This window comes from Anguilla anguilla, chromosome 4, assembly GCF_013347855.1.
Source record: "Anguilla anguilla isolate fAngAng1 chromosome 4, fAngAng1.pri, whole genome shotgun sequence".
Taxonomy (NCBI): Eukaryota; Metazoa; Chordata; class Actinopteri; order Anguilliformes; family Anguillidae; genus Anguilla; species Anguilla anguilla.
This window is the reverse complement of record NC_049204.1, coordinates 60,841,214-60,867,915: the sequence shown is the minus strand read 5'-3', so window position 1 is coordinate 60,867,915 and position 26,702 is coordinate 60,841,214. Positions and strand designations below refer to the sequence as shown.

At 45.5% G+C, this 26,702-nt stretch overlaps 3 protein-coding genes across 3 annotated transcripts; 1 reads left to right on the top strand and 2 right to left on the bottom strand.

Moving 5' to 3' along the window:
* Positions 1-5,498: 5,498 nt before the first annotated feature.
* LOC118225485 (metalloreductase STEAP2-like) lies at positions 5,499-10,677 on the bottom strand. The gene is made up of 5 exons (XM_035413952.1): positions 10,291-10,677; positions 8,760-9,297; positions 8,003-8,530; positions 6,531-6,695; positions 5,499-5,879 (listed from the first exon to the last, which is right to left on the bottom strand). The coding sequence occupies exons 2-5, from the start codon at positions 9,258-9,260 to the stop codon at positions 5,586-5,588; spliced, it is 1,488 nt and encodes a 495-aa protein (XP_035269843.1). The 5' UTR covers positions 9,261-9,297; positions 10,291-10,677; the 3' UTR covers positions 5,499-5,585.
* A 367-nt stretch (positions 10,678-11,044) lies between these two features.
* Positions 11,045-19,732, bottom strand: LOC118225491 (STEAP family member 1B-like). Its single transcript, XM_035413961.1, has 6 exons — positions 19,497-19,732; positions 18,554-18,665; positions 15,266-15,614; positions 14,128-14,294; positions 13,519-13,683; positions 11,045-13,189 (listed from the first exon to the last, which is right to left on the bottom strand). The coding sequence occupies exons 2-6, from the start codon at positions 18,644-18,646 to the stop codon at positions 12,914-12,916; spliced, it is 1,050 nt and encodes a 349-aa protein (XP_035269852.1). The 5' UTR covers positions 18,647-18,665; positions 19,497-19,732; the 3' UTR covers positions 11,045-12,913.
* A 126-nt stretch (positions 19,733-19,858) lies between these two features.
* Positions 19,859-24,707, top strand: LOC118225498. Its single transcript, XM_035413971.1, has 5 exons — positions 19,859-20,573; positions 22,305-22,413; positions 22,679-22,798; positions 23,443-23,521; positions 23,756-24,707. The coding sequence occupies exons 1-5, from the start codon at positions 20,461-20,463 to the stop codon at positions 23,845-23,847; spliced, it is 513 nt and encodes a 170-aa protein (XP_035269862.1). The 5' UTR covers positions 19,859-20,460; the 3' UTR covers positions 23,848-24,707.
* Positions 24,708-26,702: the final 1,995 nt, after the last annotated feature.

The window sequence follows — 26,702 nt, the reverse complement described above, 5'->3', positions numbered from 1 at the left end:
GCGGGTGCAGTGGAGTTTCCTGTCATTGGATGCCTTTGTTCTGGGCCCTTTGCATTTTGGGGGTTCGATTTGCCTCTTGGAACGTCAGTCGAAGATGATCACTGATCAGAAAAAAATTATACAGATGGATCATGTCTGCCATACCAAAAGTGCTAAATTTGCATTTGTAACATCTTTGATCAATTTATTTTGGTTGGGTTTTTTTTTTTTTTTAACCTCCACCTAGGAGGTTATGTAATGACGTGCATCCGTTTGTCTGTCCGTGACTGACATATCTGGAAAAGCAATGGTCGGATTGCCATGAACGTTGGTGTGTGCACACGTTTCCAAGAGGAAGAAACTTACTGAGTTCGGTGAGCCCATGACCTTTCTTCTGGTGCCACCATCAGGCCAAATTTCAGTTTGAGATCTACATACTGTATCTCAAAAGGTAATGACGGGATTGTCATGGAATTTTCTGCGCACATTAATGTTCCCAAGAGGAAGAAACCTATTGATTTTGGTGATCGCACGATCGTTCCTGTAGCGCCACCATCAGGCTAAACATATCTTGAAAAGTAATGACTGGCTTACCATGCTGTCCATCAGCATCAAGGTATTGGTCAGGTATCACACTGATCTACGGACAAGAACAATGTTACACGTAGACATTTATACAGAGTGTAAATAAGGCATGATAAGTGAATGAATAAGTAATGTTTATAGACTAAGTTAGGTGACTCGATTGGTTGAAAGCCCACCTGCATCAAGTTATATTGCAGGTCATTGGGTATTGTGTTAGTAGGACCAGACAAGACCGTTAGCATTTGATTAGCTCCATGCGTGCCTACGTTTGAACCAACTTCAACTTAAACGCGTCTAATCGAATCGCACGTCCAAACAAAAACGTCGCTTCGCAGCGATGGACGATTCGCAAAAAACTGGTTCTTCTTCTGCAGCTCTCTTTGGTGAACACAGAAGGTTCTCACGGTGTTGCCGCCAACGGTAGTGGTGGCAGTGTTATAGCATTTACGGAACATTTACAGTTACAGCATCGTGAGAACATTTCTTTGGGGTTCTTTTCTGCCAAGGACACCTTTACTTTTATCGGCTCAGCGTTTCTCAGAAAGAAATGCTTCTTTGTTATCAGATTGCCAAGGCGTTTACTGTGCACGTTCATTCAAAGCGAGACCGCTAAGCTGTGCCTTGGCCATGGTCAGCACTTTGCGGAGTGCATTCTCTCTAGTTTATTTTGATCTTGTTCCAGTGAAGGGGAGTGAACTTATTTGAAAACATTTTGATTAGAGTTCAGGAGTCATTTGGTATATCTTCCAGCTTGTATCTATTAGAAACCTAAAGGAACTTGGGTTGAAACACACACACACAGTATTTTTTTTTTTTTTTGAATGGAAAGTTTAAGGAAACATATCTGTTGAGCCTGTCGATTGTTAGCCTTTGCACTTTCTTTGAAGGAAAATTGTGTTCCATTGCCCTTATTTTCCTGTGTTAGCCTTCCTGTAGAAGCCAAATATTTATTTATATTTGAACATTTTAGCATATAACAGAATTGTAAGTGTTATGGGGAATCTGCAGTAGGCACACCTGTTCTGCAATAAGTGTTAAGAAATGAAACTTAAATCTGTAGTCGTAGTCTACAGCCTTCCATAAAGTGAAAATTTGGTAATGGGGGAGGGGGGGAGTGCAGTAAGCGCTTCCCCTGTTTATCCTTTTCCACACTTGTCTATTTATGGCAATCGCATCTGACGCAAGAAATAAGGCAAGCATTGGATTTGCCCAGATTCGAACTGAATTCCATCTGGCGGTCGTCCAGGTGAGATTCCACTGTTTATGTTTTGTAGGCCATTTTGTAGAGCCTAATTTTTAATTCATCGACTGGCTAATTGATTCAGATCAGTTGCCGTTGCTGACGGGCAGCGGGGGGGGGGCCTAAATTGGTGTGACATCACTGTCAAGGAAACTGGAAGCTCATTTGTGATTTCATTTTTTATTTTTTTCCATGGAGGGGCAACACAGACTTTTTGTATTTATGCTTCCGGATTCCCTTTCCTCACTTTAGGGTGTGGTGGAGCAGCACTCTTGAGATCTGTGACTTCCCTTTTTTAAAAAAAAAAAAGTGCCAAAATTCTCTCTTGAAGCTGCTTGCTCCTCAGTTAGACTGCTGTATGTATATTTGTTATCTTTCTGATTTCAGAAGGGATGGTTAGTTCCTCCCACCTGTATTTCATATCAATTTATGCTGTAAGAACAGTGCCACCTCTGCACCAGCAGAGGGCAGTCTGACATGGTGTAGCAGTAACTACTAGGACCTTATTACCCGGTACTGAAATCTCCTCCTCTCAAGAGAACCCACCATCTTAACCCTCATGTCCTACTGATTAACATTACATTTGAGAGGCTCATTTATTCTTGGAAAAGAAACAAAATACAGGCTCCAGGACCAAGATTACCATTCTCTGCCAAAAATTTGGGCTAGGAAAATATAGACATTTTTCTTATTTTATATCATTTTTTTTATTTTTTATTGTGGCATTGTATATAACTGTTGCCTTATCATCACTTCCAAAGTGTGCGTTATTTGGGTCATTGGGGGAGAAAAAGTATATATATATACTTAAAGAGTTTTACTGTTTCTGTTTACAAATACTGTGCCATCATCATAGGTTCTGTGTGCCAACATGACACTTCTAGATGATTCCACAGGTTGCCCTGCTCCTCTCTACCTCCCCCCCTATTTCTGAGTATATGGGTGTTATGGTGATAGATATCCACGCTGAAATTTAGAGGACAAAGTGTTAGCATGGTAGCATCTCTCTCTCGCGCTCTCGTACACACACACACACACCCACGCACGTGCACATACACATGCACACACACACACACACCCTGCACCACAACAAAATCATTCTCAATGTTCTAATGTTATAGGATGTTCCCTTTACTTACTTCCTTTAGCCTGGATAGTAGCATAGCGGAGTAAATTTATTTAATTTCTCTCTCTCTCTCTCTCTCTCGGAACCTTGTTTACTTTGGTTTAAATAGCTCACGTAAAACAGAAGAAAAAAAAACAAGCACCAACATGGACAAGCTTTGTCGACGTGTTATAAAAGTGCTTAGGTTATGATCTGATCATTTTAGTTTTTTTTGTATCTGGAATTTTTTGCTTGCCTCGAAGTGAAATAACAAATAGAAATATATGTGTAGAGTACTTGCATTACTTGAATGTACAACCCTTCCTTAAAAATGCAGGGTTGAATTTTGGGCAGATGTGGACATTTTAATAAAATACCTGTACTGAAGTATTGAAGATGAGTAGTTGCATGTTACATTGCATACGGGTGTCTACAGGCATGTTTGTGTGTGTGTGTGTGTGTGTTAATGTGTACATGTATGTGGTGTGTGTGTGTACATGCATGTGTACTTCCTGCCAAGAAACACATTTCCCCAGCGTATTCAACAAGGATGAATAAATAAGCGAAGCGCATTTATTTCATTTTATTTTATTTTGTCAAGACGGACAAAAACTGGGCAGCGTCGTTAGCATGGCACGTGTGCGTTTCTTCGACGTCTTGGACAAGGAGAGGGTCACCACGAGCGACAGGGCTAAGGGACAGACTGCGACAGGTCTCATCACCACAATACACTGCATGTCTCAGCTTATGAGCGTATGTGTGCATGTGTGTGCCTGTGTGTGCGTGCGTATGTGTGCGTATGTGTGCGTGTGTGTCAACTGTGTCTCAACCTCTTGCGTCACTGCCAGGAAGCCGACCTTTGGGTCATTCATTACACACAACTGCCTCATTTCACACCACAGCCTTTTACCATCCAGGGGAAATCCTGTTCATTTAGTAGCATTTCAAAATGTAATGTTATTTATTTTAATGGCAGGATTTTAATAGCCATTTTTGGCACACTTCCTTGCATAAAACTGCAAAAAATCACGGGCTTTTTCCTGGTTTGATATAAATGAATATAAATGGTCTGTTTAGTTCACTTTTACACACATCGTTCATGAGACACCAGGTTATTGACACGGCAGACATCACCTATTATCCCATCTTTCTGCAAGGATTTCTTTCGGTTTTATTTTATTAGTTAATAAAGCACTATGTTTGCTCGTAACTGTTTAGTAACACAGCACAGTGGCTAACGGCTAACTGCAGCTCCTCAGTAACACAGCACAGTGGCTAACAGCTAACCGCAGCTCCTCAGTAACAGGGCACAGTGGCTAACGGCTAACCGCAGCTCCTCAGTAACACGGCATAGTGGCTAACGGCTACTTTCAGCGCCTCAGTAACACAGCACAGTGGCTAACAGCTAACCGCAGCCCCTCAGTAACCCAGCGCAGTGGCTAACGGCTAACCGCAGCCCCTCAGTAACCCAGCGCAGTGGCTAACGGCTAACCGCAGCGCCTCAGTAACCCAGCGCAGTGGCTAACGGCTAACCGCAGCCCCTCAGTAACCCAGCGCAGTGGCTAACAGCTAACCGCAGCCCCTCAGTAACCCAGCGCAGTGGCTAACGGCTAACCGCAGCTCCTCAGTAACACGGCATAGTGGCTAACAGCTAACCGCAGCTCCTCAGTAACACGGCACAGTGGCTAATGGCTAACTGCAGTGCATCAGTAACACAGCACAGTGGCTAATGGCTAACTGCAGTGCATCAGTAACACAGCACAGTGGCTAATGGCTAACTGCAGTGCATCAGTAACACAGCACAGTGGCTAATGGCTAACTGCAGTGCATCAGTAACACAGCACAGTGGCTAATGGCTAACTGCAGTGCATCAGTAACACAGCACAGTGGCTAATGGCTAACTGCAGTGCATCAGTAACACAGCACAGTGGCTAATGGCTAACTGCAGTGCATCAGTAACACAGCACAGTGGCTAACGGCTTAATGCAGCACCTTAGGGAATGAAAACTGACGGAACACCAAGCAGGGTAACACTAGAAATAGAATCTAATAGAGTACAGCTGTACATCCGCCCCCCGCCCCCCGCCCCCACACACACAAATATACACACACACACACACACAGCTTCGCACATCATTTATGAAAAGGTCCACTGTACACACTGCATTTCCAGAGCAAACTGAATCATCTCCTCTACGACCGCCAACTCCTACAATAAACAACTATATATAGGCTGGAATGGGGGATGGTAACTTAGCTTTCATTGTGAGTTGCTGGGACAATTGGTCAGTTAAAGTCACATGACAGTGGAGAAGGGTCACATGACAGTGGAGGGAGGCTGTGGGTGCATGGGCAGATTGTGTAGGCAGTTATGGGGAGGTTGGGGGATAGTTGTCATATCGAGTCCCGTGATTGGTCGAGATCACATGAGATTGTCGAGATCACATGATGGAGACCACCCCCCCTCCCCCCAACCCCCCCGGCGGCAGTGTTGTGGGTGGTTATGGAGGGGATGGAAGGACTGTCATATTGAGTCCTGTGATTGGTCTGTTGAGATCACATGATGTTGACCACCCCCCCCCCCCCCACCCCCCCCACCCCCCCCACTGGCGGCAGTGTCGTGGGTGTTCATAGGAAGGTTTGTCATATCGAGTCCCGTGATTTGGTCAGCGGGGATCACATGATGGTGACCCTCTCGGGAGAGACGTGGGCGGCGGCCGAGCCCGGCCCGTCGTCACGGAGACGCTGACAGCCCTCCTCCCAGCCCCGGCGAATCCGGCGCAGCCTCTGCCCCACGCAGGGCAGGAGGAGCACCACCTTCCCCAGGATGACGGTCACCGGCAGCACCAGCGCCACCGCAAAGCTGGGCGGCAGGTAGAAGCGGTAGGACTCGGCCTGGAGCGCCCGCTTCCACCCAAACAGCAGCGTGTGGAAGGTGCCGATCAGCAGGGCGATGTAGCCCAGCGTGGACTGGGAGGGAGAAGAGAGAGGGAGGGAGAGAGGGAGAGAGAAGAGACAGGGGGGAGAGGGGGAAAGAGAAGATAGGGGGAGAAAGGGAGAGAGAAGAGGGGGGAGAAAGGGAGAGAGAAGAGAGGAGGAGGGAGAGAGGGAAAGAATGGGAGGGAGAAGAGAGGGGGAGAAAGGGAGAGAGAAGAGGGGGAGAAAGGGAGGGAGAGAGGGAAAGAGAAGAGGGGGAGAAAGGGAGGGAGAGGAGAGGGAGAGAGGGAAAGAGAAGAGAGGGGAGAAGAAAGAGGGAGGAGAGAGGGGGAGAAAGGGAGAGAGAAGAGTGGGGGGGGATAGAGGGAGAGAATGGGAGAGAGAAGAGAGGGGGGAAAAGGGAGGGAGAGAGGGAGGGAGAAGAGAGGGGGAGTGAGAGACAGTCAGAAAAAGGGAGGGAAAGCTAGATAGATAGTCAGAAAGACTCAGTCTCATAAGGTGCGGGTGTCGCCTGTTGTAAGGTGCGGGTGCCAGCGAGCCGTTTTGGTTAAGGTGCAGGTGTCTTCAGAGTGTTTGGGTCCCGCCTGTTTTAAGGAGCGAGTGCCGCAGGGGCATTTGGGTTAAGGTGCGGGTGTCACCGGGGTGTTTGGGTTAAGGTGAGGGTGTTGCCGGGGCGTTTCTCACCTGAATGAAGCTGAACTCCCGCCAGTTGAGGGCGCTGTTGACAGAGGGGATGGAGGTCACGGCCAGCAGGGACAGCAGCCCCAGGCTCATGATGCCGAAGGACAGGTACATCTCCACCCTCCACACCTCCTCCTCATTCCACGAGCTCTCCACATCCGCACGCACCTGGGGGGGCAGGGGAAGCACAAATAACACACACACACACACATGCACACAGACACACAGACACACGCACACAGACACACACATGCACGTGCACACACGTGCACACACACACGCACACACATACACATACACACAGACACACGCACACAACACACATGCACGTGCACACACACGCACACACACACACAATATTGACTTATTTCACATTCCAGGTGTTTGCTTCTATCTCTAAAACCGCAGTACCCGAGTCTTTATATACAAACGGCTGATATCCCCTTTAGGTGGGTAGGTGGGTGTGGAACATGGGCTGGATTGTGTGTGTGTGTGTGGGGGGGGGGGGGGGGGGTGGCGTACAGCTGTGTCACTCTGTCCCTGAAGCTGCATGACTCTAATGTGGGTCATCGACCGGAATAGAACAACATGCACCGGAGAGCAGGAGTCAAAGGAACTCAAATAACACATTTTAAAAAAGAATAAAGGCAAAGGCTGTAAACATCCCAATAAAAATCAAAAACTCACTTTGATTTTAGTAGCTATGTTCATCTGAATGCCCCTTTCTTAGTGAACAGCATCTTCTACTGACTAACAACCTGTGAATACCTTTGGCTAGAAAAGTTTTATAATATTTATTATTATTATTATTATTATTATTATTATTATTATTATCATCATCATCATCAATAATCAAACATACAACACATCATCCAAAATCACACGCATTAATGTGAAGTTACTCCGCCATTTGCTGCTAAAACAACCTCCAGGTAGAGAGGTTGGGTATCGATTGGGCGATTAGGCCTGGCTCACAGCTGGCTTAACCAATTGATCCCAAAATGGTTGGATCAGGTCAGTCAAGTTGTTCCACAACGTTCTCTCTAAAACCATTTGAACATGGAGCTCAGGGGCACTGTCATGCTGAAACAGAGAAGGGCCTTCCCCAAACTGTTTGGGATGCACAGAATCATCTAGAATGTCATTGCATGCTATAGAATTAAGATTTCCCTTCAGTGGAACTAAGTGGCCTAGCCCAAATCATGAAATCCAAGGGTTGCCCAGATACGTCTGTCCATATATTGTATTTCTAATATGTCGATATATTGCAATCTAGTCCACTCTAATGTATTTCCCCAAACTAAAGCCAGACAGTGGAAGTGGAAGGCTAAACATGGCTGGCCCATCAACGTCCTACCTACCTACCTCCAGGTCCAATAATAATAGAACGGAAAATAGGCCAGTCCATAAAAATGGCACTGACAGCCCCCCCCCCCCCCCCCCCCCCCCAAACCCGCTCAGGTGGGACGGGGTACCTGCTGGAAGGCCGTGTTGAGGACCAGGTACCTCTCTGACCTCCTCAGGGGCAGGCAGAGGCTGTAGAGCACGTGGACGCCAGCGAAGAAGAAGCTGAGGAGGCCGAACTGCTTGCGGCACTGCAGCCAGTCCTCCAGCCACCGGGGGAAGCGGCGGTACTTGGTCCCGTAGTGCAGCTGGTGGGCGGCCGCCAGCAGGCCGGCCAGGTACACCAGGGCCAGCAGGGTGATGGACACCACCGGCAGGGTCTTGTTGACGATCTCCACGGGGATCTTGTAGAAGTCGCTCTGCTGATTCCGCACGTAGGGGTGGACGATGTCGCGGACGAAGGAGTAGACGAAGAAGAGGATGGACAGGCCGACGGCCACCAGGACGGGGCCCTTCCAGGGGGTGAAGAGGTGCAGGGGCATGTTTTCGATCTCTCGCGCCGAACACAGCGTCCCCATGTCCACCGGGACGAAGTTCAGCTGCCGGGCCAGCTCCATAACCTGCTGCCGGGCCTCCACCGAGTTACCGCACACATACACCTGGAGACAGGTAAGAGTTACCACACACATACACCTGGAGACAGGTAAGAGTTACCGCACACATACACCTGGAGACAGGTAAGAGTAACTGCACAAACACTAACATACTCCCCTCTTTATTTCTCTCTCCCTTGCTCGCTCCCTCCCCCTCTCTTGTTTTCCCTCCCTCCCCCCCTCTCTCTCCCTCTCTCGTTCTCCCTCCCTCCCTCTTTCTCCCTCTCTCCCGTACCTGTCGGCTGGCGTCCATAGGGGCGGACTGCATGGCCCAGGCGGAGATGACGTTGAAGGCCTTGACCACGCGCGAGTCCGGGAAGAGCGATGCCAGGTGCTCGGCGTTGGATTCCGGGTACTGGTTCATGCGCCCGTTGTTGCTGACGTCCACCAGCACCTTTCCGGCCAGCAGGCGCCTGAGCCCCCACAGCGAGGCGTAGTGCTCCCGGCGCACGGCCAGGACGACCACGCCCGCCCTCCCCACGGCGTCCTCCTGACTGGTCACGTCCACCACGTGCGGGAAGCGGTCGGCCGCGCGCTTGGGCTGCCGGCTGCCCACCGCCACGCGGTACCCGCAGCGCAGGAGGCGGAGCGTCAGGCACCGGGAGAAGTCGCCCGAGCCGATGACCGCCACGCAGGGCCTTCCGGAAGCTTCCTTCAGGCCGTTCTTCTCCAGGCTGGGCAGGAAGGTCTCCTTGGCGTTAAGGGGGCTGTTGCCCATCATAGAAATGGTGTCCATTTTCAAGCCCTCTGCGTCACTGGTGACCTCTGGTGGTCTTGGGGTAGAACAACAGATACAATCATTATGATCATCATATTGATTTTTTAAAATTATTATTTATAATAGTAAAATTATTATTCTCAAAAGTCACATACAATAACAGATCTTAATGACAAATCAAAAACAATTATAGCCTACTACAACGGACAAAAACATTAAAAATAATAATACTAATTGTAATATAGAGACAGAATATCAGCCAAAACTAAAACGTGCATGTCCTGCCCTTCTTAACTGTTCAATTAATAGTTTACCTGGGCATTGCTCCCAATTCACGCTGTTGTCATTTTAATTAATTAATTTGTTTGTTTATTCATTCATTCATTCATTCATTCAATTATCCGATAACAAACGAGCCATTTCGTCAGTTTCGGAATAATAGGAAGCATGGCGCTTCAATCCCTCATGACATTGTAGCTCTCGGTCAATAAATAAATAAATAAATAAATAAATAAATAAATAAATAAACGAGAAAAAACAACAGGCTGGAGTCATTTAAGGTCTAAGGTCTTTCAGGGGCATGTCAATCACAATATTTATGCTCGAAATGCTTCCGAATCTCAGTATTTCAGCGAGATTAGACTGCATGCACATGTATGATATTTAATCTCAAAATATTCCAGCTCTCTAACCTGTTACTGGAGGCGCGCTACAGAGCCTAAAACTGCGCCCGGGAGACCAATTCTCAATTCCTCTTCTAAATAAACCATTAGGCCAACTGAATGCATTTTACATGCCGATCTGTCGACCTTTAATAGACGACTCGTGGTTTTGATATGAAAGAGCCGCAACGAATGTTAATAATGCTAGCTAGCAGGGAGAGGAAAAAATAAAACAAATCGACAAGTGCACGTAATACCAATTTGCTGGATGCAGGATTCTATTAGACGTATTTGCTGTACAGCTAAATATATACGTGGAGTTACGTTTATTGTTGTTGTTTATTTATTTCTTTTTTAAATGACATGACAAGGATGCGCGGGCTTACCTTGCATATGCTGCGTGTGGACAGTGGAGCTCAGATTCCTCTCTTCCGCTCTTCCTCCGCCCGATTTAGCCCTCGCAAGGGCGTTTCGCGCACAGAGACTGAACGGTTCGTGGGCTCAGGCGGCGCACGTTCGGCGGTTTCCCCGCGCCCGACTAGAAGGGAATCTGCGCGCAATGGCAACGTAGATGTCACTCAGGACGCAGAACCATCCCTTCGCAGTGCTGCCGTAAACGTCACTCGGCGCGCGGCCGGTCAGGCAAGTCTGTTTCTTGAACTCCACCGGCGGTCAGCAGTGAATCATTCAGGCTAAAGGGATGTATTTCGCGTAAAAAGCTAAATAGAGGTCAAAATAAAAGGAGGTATCGTAAACTGCTAGAGGTTAAAAACAGAGCGATTAATTTAAAGTTATAAATATTGCCACATATTGGGGGAGGGGGGGGGGGGGGTATGACATGGAGGAAATCATAGGCTATTAATCTGGGGGCCCTGAAAAAATGGTTGATAACAAAGACTGCTTCTAGTAAAAACACGACACACACATTAGAAGCATTTTGCAGATGCCAAGACGTTGTTTGATTTAAAACCATATATTTGTTCAATGTGAGCCACGAACAGATCAGTTTATAGTCATGAATATGACTCCCTGTTATGCTGTCCTTTTAATATAAAAATAAGGCCAGTTCGATGTGGGCTAATTCCAGTAGAGTCGCGTGGCCACAGCAAACAGCTGTGAACCAATGAACATAGGCTGGGATTGCACAATACCAAGGCTTTTTATTTCTATTTTTTCACAAAAGGTTTGGCAGTACAGAAATGACAACACTAACTTGCAAAACAGCCTGTGAACATAAAAAAATGAAATGTTTACATTTTGTTTCAAGTAAAAGACTAAAGCTGATTGAAACTAGAGCCTATAAATATGCCATAACCTGTCATGTTTGAGCGCTGTGTAACAATGCAAAGCAGCAGATCCCACGCTTGTGGTGGAGCTTTTACTTAATAGTTCTAACTGATCGGAAGTCCTGAAATGCGAACATGGAAAATGCATGAATATGTATTATGCATATTATCACATGCATCATCATGATGTGTAAAATAGTAGCCTTCACGGCCCTAAAATGGGAGCTAATCACCCAACAGACACTAATAGCATCTAATCGAGAACAATTAACAGCTTGTTAAAAAGACAGAGGTTTGCGATCATGGTTTGTATAAATCCAGAACACACAGTGTCCCCCTGGACACAATATGAGGACTGCTGCCCTGGATCATTTTATTTCTCCGAAAAAAATCCTTTTTTTTTTTTTTTCAACCTCCCCCGTCACTCTCCCAGCCATGGGAAAACAACAAGGAAGCAGATTAAACATAAACACGTGACTTTAGAATGTTAAGGTGGCTGCTGTAGCCTGGCAACGGAATTCATACAGTTGTAATACAACAGAACTATGTCTGTAATAATTTTTTTTTTTTTTTTTTTTTTTAACAGAAGGGAACAAAGAGCAGTGTGTTCGAGTTCTCGTTTTTTTTTTTTTTGTCAGCATCTAAGAAAACAAAATGTGTGTGTAGTTCATATTTACTTTTGGAAAATAATATGTTTTGCCCTTTAAAACCAACTCTGGCTGATATACATACTAACACTGCAGGATTCCTGCCATTGGTAATGTGAACTTAGAAGTTCTTAGTTTTTAGAATATATTTGAGAAAAAACTTCAGTACATACACATGGAAAATCACTGGCATATAAACTAAAAGTAGCCCCAAATTTGACCAATAAGGGACACCTGCAAAGCATTCAATCGATGAAGAACAATTCTAGTGCATTACTTAATCATTCTTAAATACTTCCATCCATTACATTTCACTCTCAGAAACGTTAAACAGGGAAATCTCAGTACAGCTCCTACAACACCATTTTTAACTGGCAATGCTGTAATTTTCTCAATATAGCAAACAGCAATAACTGAAGGATACATTTCCCTTAAACTCTAACTCCACTGGATGAAGTGAGTCATGCCCAGAATTCAGGAGATCTGTAAGTTAAGTTAGCATCTTTTCTGCGACGTTGGGTCTTATCACCAAAATACAGATGGGCATATACAGTAGGTTGCTTAAATACAGGTATAACAGCCACAGATATTAAACAAGTGTGTGGAAATTAAGTAGTCCCAGCCTCTACTTAACAACCACCACAAGTGCAATATCTTTATATAACAATTACATATAAGTTAATTAAAAATAAAAACTGGAAAAAAACATGACACAATGTAATAAGATACAGCATCTGACAAATACCTAAAATAATATTTTAAATGATATATTTTACATTTTAATATATTACTACATATTTAATTAATATTTAAATTAATTTAAAAATCTTAATTTATATTTAAAATAAGACATGTTCTGGGAGGGCATTCTTCACAGCCGAACACAGAGTGTACAATCAAGTTCACTGAGCACCTTTTACACTCAAAGCTAACCTTTTACGCACTGTGGACTCATATAAAATCTGGTCCTTTTTGAGTTCAGTTAACATTAAATAATGGTGGTGAGTGTTCAATAGCGGGTGTGTGTTCATTCTGAAGTACCCCAGTGCATTGTGGGGGGACTGATGATGCCCAGTTTATGGCTCTACCTGCTTCGCTGGCCCTCCCTGGCGGGGAGGGAGGGGAAGGGGGCGTGGCCTCTCCCAGCCACGTCGAATCCGCCCCAGCTTCCTGTCCACACATGGCAACAGCAACGCCCCCTTTGCCAGGAGCACCACCCCTGGCAACAGTGAGGCCAGGATGAAGGAGGGAGGGGTGTACCACACAAAATGCTTTGGCTCCACCCACTTCCTCCAGCCGTACACCAGGGCGTGGGCCGTGGCCAGAAGCAGGGCACTGTATCCCAGACTCCTCTGCGGGAGACGGAACACAGCCGACCAATCAGAACTTACTTTGTCGGACATTCCATAAGGGACTGAAATCAGTATACTGATTGGTTTCTGTTGGATTCTATCAAGCAATCAGTCAATCAGAGAAGATCCATCTTCTATAGAGCAGAGCTATAGAATCTGACAGTAATTTGTATGTACGTGTCTGTGTGTGCAGGTGTTTGCATGTGTGTGTTTGTGTGTGCATCTGAGTTAGTGTGTGTCTCTCTAGTTAAAAGCATCTGCTGTACACAAAAGCAGAAGAGCAGAGAGAGATGACTGAGGCGGCTAGGTGTGTACAGGTGTGGGGTTACCTGGACGCACTGGAACTCCCTCCAGTTGAGGGCGTCACTGACGGATGGAAGGGAGGAGATGGCCACCAGTGCCAGAGCGGCCAATCCCAGAATACCCAGCGACACGTAAATCTCCATGCGCCACACGTCGTCCTCCACCCAGGCGTCGGCTTTGTCCTGCTTCACCTGTGGATTTCACTGAATATCATGGAATATTCCATCACAGCCAATCAACAGTTAGGAGCTACAGCAGTAGCCAGTCAGTAGTCAGTAATTCTATAATGCCTACACACTAAAATCTGGGTTTTGAGTTCCAGCACGACTGCTGTTTTTCCCCCCACCTGTTATTTAATGTATTTATTAATGCAACAGGTTAGCCAGAAACCAGCAGTACTGCTGGCTAATTATAAAAGAAGATAAACTACCAGCTGATTGGCAGTTATAGTACATGCTGATTAATCACTGCCAGCTGATTGGATGTTACACTACTTGCTAATTCATCACTACTTGCTTATTGGCTATTACAGCACTTTCTCATTAATTACTACCAGCTGATTGGCTGTTATGATACTTGTTGATTAAACATGACCCCCTGATTGGCTGCTACAGTTCCTGCTGATTGGCTCCCACCTGCTGATAAGCCCAGTTGAGCAGCTTGTATCTGTAGGACCTCCTCATTGGGTAGCAGAGGCTGTAGATGGCGTGTAGTGAGGCCAGGAAGAAGGCGATCAGGCCCAGCTGTTTCCTCATGGACAGCCACCTGTCCAACCACCCTGGGAAACGACTGTACTTAGTGCCTATGGGGACACAAACAGGAAGTGGCTTACACGCATCACAACCTGCTTTATGAGGTCAGTTCCATTCCAACCACAATGTTCACTCGGCTGCAAAAGCATTGCCCCCAGCTAGCAAAAAAAAAAACATTCTTACAATGTTACTGGAATGTTTTGTCAATACTTTAACCCTTACTTTGTCCATCCATTATCTCAACCACTTATCCCTGGTCAGAGTCACAGAGGGCTGGAACCTATCCCAGCATGCATCGGGCAAGAGGCAGGTATACACCTGGTACAGGTTGCCAATCCATCACAGGGTACACAAACCATTCACTCACACCTAAGGTGTGTTCCAAATGCTTATTTTCTCTCTTTTCCTTGTCTCTTTTCCTAGTATGGATTCCAGATTCCAGACTTCAATTTAATGTATTTTTTGACCCGTTTGACCTTCCATACTAGGAAAGGAGGCAAGGAACGGGAAGCAAGGAGGTAAAAAAAATAAGCAGTTGGAATGCACCCCTTGAGTCATTAGAGTCTCCAAGTAGCCCTTGCACCGTGTGAGGAAACCCACACAGTCACGTGGAGAACATGCGAACCGAAAGGCTCCAGCCGAATTTCAAACCCAGGCCCTTCTTTCTGTGAGGTGAAAGCGCAATCCACCGCACCACCCTGTTGCCCGCCCACACTTTACGCCAGTAAAAACTGGAAAACACTCCTGCAGACCTCTGAGGATGTTCAACAAGAACACGTTACCAAGAATGACTAATTGTGTTGCTTCACATCTAAATTTATAAAATGTGATTGCAGGAAGTGCACTGAAACAAATTCCTTTACAACTGGAGGTACAGTGGAAATAATTGTGCTGTGTTTTGTTGTATGAACTGTAGTGTAGGACTTTGCATGTTCCTTGTGTGACCCCACCCCCATGCCCCCCCTACCCTCCCCTGCCCCCCAATCCCTCGCCCCCCCGACCCCCCATGCCCCCCCCCCACCTCGATGGAGCTGCAGTCCCGCAGCCAGCACCCCCGGCAGGTACACCAGCGCCAGCAGGGTGATGGAGCTCCAGGGCAGGGTCTTGTTCATCACCAGAATGGGGATCCTGTAGCACTCGTTCCGCCCCTGGGACACGTAGGGGTGCAGGACGTCCCTCAGGAGGGTGTAGAGGAAGGCGGCCCCCGCCACCGAGGCCGCCAGCTTCAGCGGCAGCCGCCACCGCGGAAACAGCGGCATGCCTCGCAACCGGACCCCGGCGGGGAACTCAAAGTCCTCCACCGGGAAGGGCGTCAGCAGGGGGAGCCGGTGAGCCCCGTTACACAGAGCCTCCACTCTGCCCTCAGGGACCTAAGAGGAAGAGAGCGCAGGGAGAACAGACCAGGCAGTTAATCAGCTAATTTGCGCAAACTAACACCGTATGAAGATAGACCAGGAAGCTAACCTCTGATTCACGCTAACAATGAATGGAGATAGACCAGGAAGCTAACCTCTGATTTACGCTAACACTGCATGGAGATATACCAGGAAGCACTCATCTGATTTCTGCTAAATAATGCACTTGCAAACATGATATGGTTTCGACTTTTCAAACGAACAATATTAAAAGGCGTCTTTTAGCATGTAGTGGCGCACATACATAGGCATGTGCATACACACACAAGCATGCACACACACACACATACACACACACGCACACACATACAGCCACACCCACACACACGCTCACACACCCGTTCACACACACACACACACACACACAAACACACACACACTCTCACACACACGTTCACACACACACACACACACACTACTGTGTCAGCACGTGAGGCCAGCTCAGCAGTCAGCCACAGTTTCCATTTGGGGTCGTAACTAACGCCATTTTCAGAGCCTCGCTGGGGGCCAACAGAAACCTTTCCCTCGGTTCCCTCAGCTCAGCTTTCAAATGCATATTTACTCTCCAGAAATGTTTACCCAGAGGTCCTTCAGACCTATTTAACTCCTGACTCATGTGTTTGCCGGCTGGGCGGCAGTGTAGCATAATGTTCAGGAACTGGGCTTTTCACATAAAGGTTGCAGGTTCCATTTCCAGGTACCCTCGAGCTGTATTTAATGTACACTGCTTCAGTATATCCAGCTGTGTAAATGGATACCATGTAAAAAATAATAACAATTATTTTAAAGCAAAGAGCTGCGTAATTCACTCTGGATAAGAGCGTCCGCTAAATGCCTGTATCGTAAATGTAACACTCTTCAGTGAAAAGTGTGAATTACCCAAGTGTGGTCCACATAAGCATCTGCCTGCAACTATTCTGTGTTTATGCTATTTGGCTAAAAATGAGTGCTTACTGTATTTCTGCAGCTATAGCAGAGAGGCCACAACCCCAGTGCAAAATTACAGCCTGTGCAGCATTTGCATGATTGCTGCCTTCCCCACACTCTACCACTTGGAAGCATGCTCACCCAGAAGGAAGTCTAAGTGACCGGTATGTGTGTGTGTGTGTGTGTGTGTGTGTGCCCTGCGATAAACTGGTGGCCTGTCCAGGGTGTATTCCTGCCTCTTGCCTGGTGCACACTGGGATAGGCTCCAAGAACCCCCTCCATTACATTACATTACATTTATTTAGCAGACGCTTTTATCCACAGCGACGTACAAAAGTGCATATCGTGGTCAATGGACAACTACAAAACACAGGTTCCATAAGGTACAATACCGCCCCCCCTCATAACCCTGACCAGGAGTAAGCAGGGATAGACAATGGATGGATGGACCTCTGTTATAGTATTACTGATTAGTACTGGGCAGTTTCTTTCTTCCCCTGACTCGCTCTCGCTCTCAGCCTGTCTGTTTATCTGGGTGTGCTCTTTCTCTCTCTCTCTCTCTCTCTCTCTCTCTCTCTCTCGAATCAATTCAGTTCATTGTGCTTGGCGTGAAATACACATATGCATAGTGCCAACACAAACACAAGGAACATACAAAACAAGTAGCGTGACAGTGCACGTACAACATGAACAGTAGTTATTACTTCTCAAGTTACAATAAGAGTTCAAATAAAAATCATAATAATAGTATTTTGATAGTGCAAATTAAAATAATAAATAGGTTTTGTGATTATTTATCAATGACTCTCTCTCTCTCTCTCTCTCTTATTTGTGGTGTAGGGATGCAGGGGTGCACTGCTGTGCCTTGTTTACATGTCACACAGGCGCGTTTGCACAGGGGAGGGTGTGGGTCATCTCTATCCCAGCAGTCCATGGGGCCGCGGCGTACTTTAACCCGAAAGCGTGTCCTGAGCTAACACCGCCTGGCTGAAATATGTTCATCCACCGCACCACAAAAACGCTGCGCGCTGGAAATAAAGTTTATTTAACCGGAAAGTTCCCACAGAACATCGCGGCCACTGTACTAATTCCTGGACTGAATGTCAGTTTGTTTCCTGAACCGACTGAAACGGAGAACTGGCCGAAATGAGGCCGAAATGTAAACAAACGGCCTCGAGCCCGCCTCTAAGCTCGGATCATAACACAGGACATTTCCCAGCGATGTCTCTTACCCAACCTACGTTTGGTACATCGGCCCCACGATGGCACAAGTCACGGTGTCATTCTGTCCAGGAGTGATGTCAGGTTAAAATGTAATTAAGCGTGAGGACGGCTGCTGTTCATTTTGGCTCAACAGGAGTGACGCATACCATTTCATAAAAGCATCCTAAAGAAAACATGTCCGATTGATAGGAGTACAACAAGAGTTCCTCTGTAAGTGATACCGCACAATGGCGCTGCCAGTAGAGCATGCTGGGAATGCTTTTGGGCTGGGAGCCACAAGATTGCAGGTATAATTCTCAGATATTTGGGATTAAAAACTGAAGCATGAACAAACACTCGAGAAGTCTACAAGGAACTGAGCTAAACGACACCCTTGAGTAAAGCTGTATCTTCACTTTTTGGTGTGGGAATTCCATTAGCATTTCAGGGCTGACACCATTGCTCATATTAATCAGATGAAACCACTTGTGCTTCTCCTATAATGTAAACTCATAAGAGCTACTGCTAAATTAATGTAATGTAATGCGATGTAAATTGACGTGACATAATGTGATGCAATATAGTTTGATGTGATGTAAAGTGATGCAATGTGATGTGATGTGATGTAAAGTGATGCAATGTGATGTGATGTGATGTCATAAAATGCAACGTGATGTAATGTGATGTGATCTAATGTGATGTCACGTAATGCAATGTAATGTAATATGATGTGATCTGGTGTGATGTGATGTAAGCTACAGTACCTCCTGTCCCACATGGAGCTGGTTCCCTGTGGCCACTTCATTCAGCTGCAGCCAGTGAGGATCACACTGCTCTTCCTCTGGATCTCTCTCCATAGCCTCTGGGATTAATGTCCTTCAGCGCAATTACAGGAAAAACACAGGTGTGGCATTATGGAACCTGTCGTATTACTGGGCCTGAATTTCACAAAGAAGATAACTATTAATGCCACTGCAATAAATAAACAAATAACATTTAATGTCAACAAAACACTATTTCACTTATTATTATTATTATTATTATTATAAAGTAGGAGCAGTATCTGTTGTAGTAGCCACAGCAAAACGGCAGAGCCGGTAGTTGAATCAGTAACATTAGTAAGAATCATAGCAGCAGCGGAAGTACAAGTAGTACAGGGAATTTTATTATCTTTTATTTATTAATTAAATTTTTTTAAATCATTGCCGATAGGTTTAATTTATTCTGGGCTCTGAAGCTTAATACATAGGCCTCATTAAGTTCATAGATTTTTAATTCTAGACGTGTCATCACCTTGGGGACCGAGCAAAGGATTCAAATGACTGACTACGTTTTAATTCCTGGGGGAATTAAAGCATTAATCCGCGAGGAATTTACCGTCACAGTTTCTGGTTCCCACAGTTCTACTACCGCATTTGTGCATTAGTAGTACAGTATGTGCCACAGTCTTCAGATTTCCGTTTTAGAAAAGTACTCTGTACAGGACCACCAGTGGCCGCTGGTATTAAAAAAATACATCGTTCAAAGACACACAAGGTCGATTCACGATCAAACACACGTGACATGTGCCACGGCACAACACGTTTAAATGTCACATCTAACGTAGACACATCTGCGATATAAAATTAAACAGAATTCTTGCTCCAGACGCAACATTACCTATTTGTTCACGTGGCTCAGACTTTATAAGTTGCGGGCATGACTTACGGTAAGTACAGCTCATCGGAGCAAACATCATTGCGATGTCCGAAATAAGACCAACGTCCAATGACTCAAGTAAGACCATGAAGAGGAAGCATAAAACGTTGAGGAAAGAGGAAAATAACGTTATAATCCGCCTACGATTGACACTAACAGAGTGAGTCTCTAACTACACTGATTGTGTCACACTTCTTAACTATTGGCAACCCCACGCAAAAAAATCCGTGTAAATCACTACTTTAACTTTGTGGCCCGCCCAGATTTTATAAAAGCTCCGCCCGTATGTAAGCAACCGTTTCCCCTTGCCCAATCGGCGAGCATAAATTCGCAAAGAGAATGAACCTCTCCACCAATCAGAGAGACACACCGTTTTTTAGCTAAACACTCCGAGTCAGACACCGGCTTGAGGGAATTTGGTCTGTGTAATGGATAGCCTGTCTGTGATTTTTCCGCAAGCCACTCTTGGAGTTCACTGAGCTGGTAACCAGCCAAAAATGAGACGCAGTGAAGGAAGATTCGCTAGAGAAGTCGTGTGTATCGAGATAGTTCAGTATTTTCTCCTTGACATGGAGCTTGTGTAATTATGTGGGCTCTAATGACATGCAATTAACATGTGATTGATCTAACATGTGCTACGATATAAAATGAAAAAGTAAGATCGAAGTTGAAAAACCTACATAAAAATAGGCTGCACTTGAAAAAAGATCAATCCCTAAAATGGCCAAAACAATGGCCTTTTAAGAAATAGTTTTTGTAATTTCGCTATGCGACCTACAGGGTCCCTAAACCGGTCGGTCCTGTTAGGTTCCCAGTAAAACAGAAAATGGCATAATTTGATTTGTGCTGCTTCCTTTGGAGTGACGCACATGACGGTCCTGTGATCGCTTTTCATAAAAGTACGCGTTAGAACGTTTGGTTTTAGAACAGTGTACTAGACCTGACACCGTGGAGAATCCACGAGGATCTTAATATGAACAGAATCACCATGCGCGTGGAAACCTGTCTCTTCGTGTCCGCTCTGCTTTTAGGAGCATCCGTCCCTTCCACCGCTGGACCGCTCCACGCGCAGTGCAAAGTAGAATGGTAAGGTATAGGCTGCAGTTATTGTTCTCGTTCGTTTGGTAGTTGTGTTGTGTTTTTATCCTGGACAGTGCAGTTGGTCGGTCGGTCATATTATTAACCTTTACCATTTTAAGTCGTGTTCGCTACAAAGGTATTCCTGTGAATACATTGATGAGTTGGATATATATATATATATATATATATACACTACATGGCTAAAAGTATGTGGACCCTGGACACCGAACATCTCATGCAAGATTATGGACGTTACTATGGTTTTATTTTTCTTCTTTTTTTTTTTTTTTTTGCTGCTGCTATAACAACCTTTACTCTTCTGGAAAGTCTTTCTGCTAAATGTTGGAGCGTTGCTGCAGGGATTTGCTTCCATTCAGCGAGAAGATCATTAGTGAGGACGGGCATTGATTGGGCGATTAGGTCTAGCCCACAGTTGGCTTGACCAGTTTTGACAGTTGGCTCCCAAATTGATCGCAAAGTTGTTGGATGGGGTGGAGGTCAGGGTTCTGTGCAGGCCAGATGAGTTCTTGTGCACCATTCTTGACAAAACTATTTTTATATGGACTTTGCTGTGTGCCCGGGGGCATTGTCATGCTGAAACAGGAAAGAGCCTTCCCCAAACTGTCGTGGAAGCACAGAATCATCTAGAACGTCATTGTATGCTGTAGTATTAAGATTTGCCACTACTGGAACTAAGGGGCCTAGCCCAAACCATGAAAAACATCCCCAGACCAAGGGGTGTCCAGATACTTTTGGTCATGTAGTGTACATTTAATGCCTTAAATACGCCTCTCAGATAGTTTAATTTTTAATTTTTTTTTTTTTTCGCTTTGGAGTGGGGTGGTTGTTGGGGGTTTAGCAATTAATCTACGTTCAGGAGAGCAATAAGGGCAACATAGCTTGGCCTGGCTGAACTCGTTTCCTAGGACATAGCGTGCTAATCCGCACTCTCCTGTGCTGAGAATGGAGAGTGCAGAGACAGAGCATAATTGGGGGAGAGGGTTGTGCCGAAGGTCAAACCAAGGTGAAGGCTAAGGGAAGTGGTAAGGCTGAAGCCAGCCATTGTGACTGGACCTGTAAGTGCATTGAGTGTGTCACATTGCCTTTGGTTTTGTCTGTATAAATCATCCGTTACACGAATCCTCCTCTTTATCCCTCCTTTCTCTCCACACCCATTCTCTTTCACTTTATTTTTAGAACCCCCCCAACCCCAACACTATGCATGTTTTCTCTATAGAGCTACAAAGTAAGACAAGGGGGGGTGGTGTCCTGCAGGCAGAACATTACTGCAAAGCCACTTCTTCCACCAGGTGGCAGTATTTGACAACAGAAGATGTTGCTCCTCTCTGTTCGGAAATGGACTCAGCTCGAGAGAACTTGAAGTATAGAACTTTTTCAGGTGCGGAGAAAGGTTGTAATCCAAAGAGAAAACTTACAATGCTGCCTAGAACACTCAGAGTAGGGGTGTAATGACCCATCGATATGGATCATTTTATCAGTTCAAAGGGCAATCCGATCTCACCCAGTGTCAGAACAGGAAATAGCCATATCTGAAGTAATAAGTATACCATCCAGGGATTTTTACTACACCACATTTATATAAAACTGTGCCTAACTTGTAACTTGTAACTCAGTAGTATGGAAGGGCCCTGATTCAGACAGAGCCATGGTGCTTCTGGCATTTTGGGGGTCCCCTGTATGAAATGTCAGTCTGTACCCCCCTTTTTCATGTTGCAGGTATTTTGGGGTGCCCTGCGGGGCGGTCTACGTGGCCCTGGTGAATCAGATAAAGAAGTGGGCCACCATCAGCAGCTGTGCAATGGGAGGGGAGAAGTGTCTCTACACCGTAAGGGTCTCCTCTTGGGGACGCCCCAACAGAGTCTGGGGTGTCGCCATAATGTAACCGTGGAAACAGCCTGTCAGAAGGCCACGCTCTTAAATTCCGCCATTTGAAAGAGCCACCAGGGGCTCAAATACAGTACTGGCACTAATTATGGAAACACTGCCTTTATAAATAGAGTTTGGCCCCCTCTCCTTCCCTGCCTCCCTACCCCTGTCTCTCTCTATCCCACCTTCCCTCCCTCCCCCTCTCGCTCTCTCTCTCTCTCTAGCTGCAGTCGGCTAGCCTGCACTTCATTGCAGCTAAGCACACGGTACCACTGAGGAAGTATGTGGATGACCTCAGCTTCCGCCTGGTTCCCTACAAGCTGTTCACCCACTGCCGTGTGGCGGTAAGAAGGCTTCCCATTGGTTTAGAACAGCAGGGCAGAAAAACATCACAAGTCACATGTTCCAGGGACCGGAAATGCCTATAACAGAGTGCATGTGTGTGTGTGTATGTGTGTGTTGTTGTGTTTGTGTGTGTGTACATGTGCATGTGTGTGTGTTTGTGCAAGTGCACCTGTGTGTGTGCCCATGTACGTGTGCTCAAGTGTGTGTGCATGTGCAGTGACCAACCCAAAAACCCTCTTTATTTGGCATATTTCCCATTTTTTTTAAATGTGCTGACTCCTGACTGTCTTAAAACTGCTATTATTTCATAACTGTCATGAAGTTTCCTTTATTTAGTGACCATTCCTAAATTTGGCTGTTTAGTATGGTTAACAGCTTAAACAAATTCCTTACTTCTGTTGTTGTTCACACCCGATTCCTTCTCACTCAACTGCTTTTAATGTGGTTGTGATAACCATGCATGCATATAGAATATGTTTTGGTAAATAAATAAAAAACCCCAAAAAAACCTTTATTCTGAAAATCAGTTTCCACTCTGTGCCAGTTAAGTGATTTCACAGTATCACATGCCTGACATTATCAAATGTGCAGATACGCTTTGTTAGTTCATGATCTCTGTTAACTGGAGCCATTTCCTTGCCAGGCCATGTCTGTTTCTGAAACCTGGTATGCCATCCGTGACCACGGCACCAACTACTGCAACCTCTACAACCTCATAGATGGTAAGAACACGTGTGTGGAAAGCACCAGGCATCCCTGCAGTCTGGCACTCTGAAATCACACCGCCACGTTTTACTGTGATGTCACAAAGCCATGACTCACTGTGATATCAAGCAGCAGCATCTCATTGTGATGTCACGCAGCCTTGCTTCACTGTGACATCACACAGCCAGTGTGACCGCGGCGATGCTTTGCCTTGGTTTTGATGCTGTCCCTGCCTCTTTTGTTGTTGCTAGGTAGCAGGCTTAACGAGGCTCCTGGGTACACAGAGATTACCAGCGAGTTCATCTGCACTCAGCGATCATCTGCTAACTGTACAGTGTACTGAGAATGATGGCATCATATGTATGGTGCACTGGCACTGAGACTGCTAAATATGTTATACTGGCACTGAGACTGGTAAATGTGTCCTACTGGCACTGAGACTGCTAAATATGTTATACTGGCACTGAGACTGGTAAATATGTTATACTGGCACTGAGACTGCTAAATATGTCCTACTGACACTGCTAAATGTCATATTGTCACCTCCAACTGAGGTTGAAAATCCAAGTTAAGAAAGTTAAAGTCCTCCCCAGTATTTTGTTCCAATCACCTGGATTTGCTAATTGGCACAATTCTTCCGTCAGCAGGGAGGGAGCTGGGCTGAGCTCATGGGTGGAAGAAAACACACGGCCGGACTTTTACTTTCTGACCCCTGGACTTTCCACCTCTGCACACCCACCTCACCTACTTCAGCTCTATAAATACAGTCAGGCGGGCTGCCAGAGCCCCTTTACCCAAACGCGCCCCCCGCTTGCATTATGAAACACATTTCTCATCCCCTCCCCACCCCCAAAACCCTTTGACAATGGTGACGAGAAGGAGAAGGAGGGCGTGCATCATTGTGTCAGGAAATAATCACGGTTTGCGGTTGTGCTTGGCCTTCCAGTTAATGTCTTAGAGACATTTTTTTCCCCCAGTAAATGAATTTAGCGCGTGTTTGATGACAGACATTGTGAAAATTGCGCTCCGCTGTCCTCAGGTAGCTCCTGGCCGATGGCTTAACTTTGTTACGTGTGCTCTGTACCACATATTTTGTTTTAGTTTTTTTCGCTGGTCTTGATTTCACGCACTGACATGTTTAGGATGTTTTTGTTCCCCCTGAATCAATAAATTGCCCAATAAGACCCTGCAACTTGGAGTGGACTAATGAAAGTAGTGTTGATTTTTCTGTGGTTCAGAGTTTCAGTTTATACAGTGAAATGAGCACACGCACACACGCACGCACACACATGAATGCATACACACACTCACACACTCATACATGCAGACACACACACATGCACACACACACACACACACGTGCGCACACACATGCACGCACACACACACACACACTCTTTTTTGTAAATATAGCTCTCTCTGTCTCTGGGGTATAAACCGAAGCATACAGATGCATCGTTCTTTTTGACATATAAACTAGTTTTTCTCTTTAAAACGATGGTGCCGGTGGAAAAAAACAGAAGAGACTTGGAGCAGTGTGAATTGCAGGCCAGGTTTTATTAGGATAGCAATATGCTCAGCGGGGCATTGCCATCAATCACACAACAGATCGCTGGTTCGTCAGCAGCTGTTGTGTGCCCTGTCTGGGGTAATTCTCTCAATCACCAGTAGATGGCAGTGTCAGCAAACCTCTTCTTGCTCCCGATTTCATTTATTGTCCACAGAAATTGATTTTTTTGCTTTCCCAATTTTTTAAAAAAGAAAACAAAAGATAAATCAGAGCTGTTTTTATTTTTTAATTACGAAGATGAAATCTCAATCAATAGAGAAGAATAACTTGTAAAAAGTTATAACTTTGTTTTTTTAAAGAAACATGAAACAGTGTGTGAGGCTTGAATTTCTGATGAAAGTTAAGTCTAAGTCTAACAGGCTTTCCATGAAGATGGATGCAGGTTGGGGCGAGGTGGGGTTGCCATGGATGCAGGGTGGGGTGCGGTAGGGTTGCCGTGGATGCAGTGTGGTGTGAGGTGGAGTTGCCGTGGATGCAGGTTGGGGTGAGGTGGAGTTGCCGTAGATGGAGGTTGGGGTGAGGTGGGGTTGCCATTGTCACTGAGAGGAGGGCGTGAGGAACGGTCCATGGCAGTTTGCCCAACTCTACTGTTGCAGCCTTGTGTGAGACTGAATCATTAAATTGAATGGCTTCAATGAATCAATTAGTTAACCTGACTTGCAATGAATAAACCAACTTGCCTAAACTGCATCAAATCAATCAAACACTGGATTCAATCAATATATACATCAACTCATTTAAACTGTGTCAATAATAAGGATGGGCATTTTACATTTGTTCACAAATCAGGCAATCGCATGATGTACTTGATCAGTCGTCGATTACTCCTGGAGATTAAAGCCTGGAATCACTGAACAGCAATGTGCAGCAGTATTCTCAATGCTTAAGGTGAAACAGTCACAGTGCCATTTGATATTCAGAATTTATTCACAACAAATATGTTGTAACAGAAAAAAAAATGAATATAAAAAATAAATGATTACACAAAAAACATTGCTCAAGATTGTTTGGGCCTCTTATCTTAATGAACAAAACAAGGCGATAGTGCTTAGTGCTGATAAAAACAAAGGAGCTTACTGTAGCCTAAAAAACTTTTACACTGCCCTGAGCAACACAAAATCGAATGCTAAGCCTTCTCCAGTGAAATAATGAATAAAATAAGTTAAACCAAAATACAATAGGCATTACAAAATAACACGGAGCTTGGCGACGTCGACTCTGGGCAAAACTAGACTGATATTGTAAATCGACCTGAACGACTTCAATCAGTTAACCAATCAATCAGTTAACCTCACCAGCGGTAATCTATAAAATCAATCCACTTGCTGAAACTGCTTCAACAAAATCAATCTTAACCTGAATGGCTTCAATCAATCAATCAATCAATCAATCAATCAATCAATCAATCAATACATCGACCTGCTACAGTCAATCAGTTACCCTACACTGCACTGCACTACATGTTTGTCAAGCAGACATGGAACAAATAGGAAGATGCACGGAAAAGGTTTGGCGGGTGACAGGACGACGGGCATCGAGGCAGAAGAAGTGATACGGCGAAAGGATACGCAATAACCTGCGTTATAACGGTTGTGCAGTCACACCCCCCGTCCCGTGTCCCCCCCCCC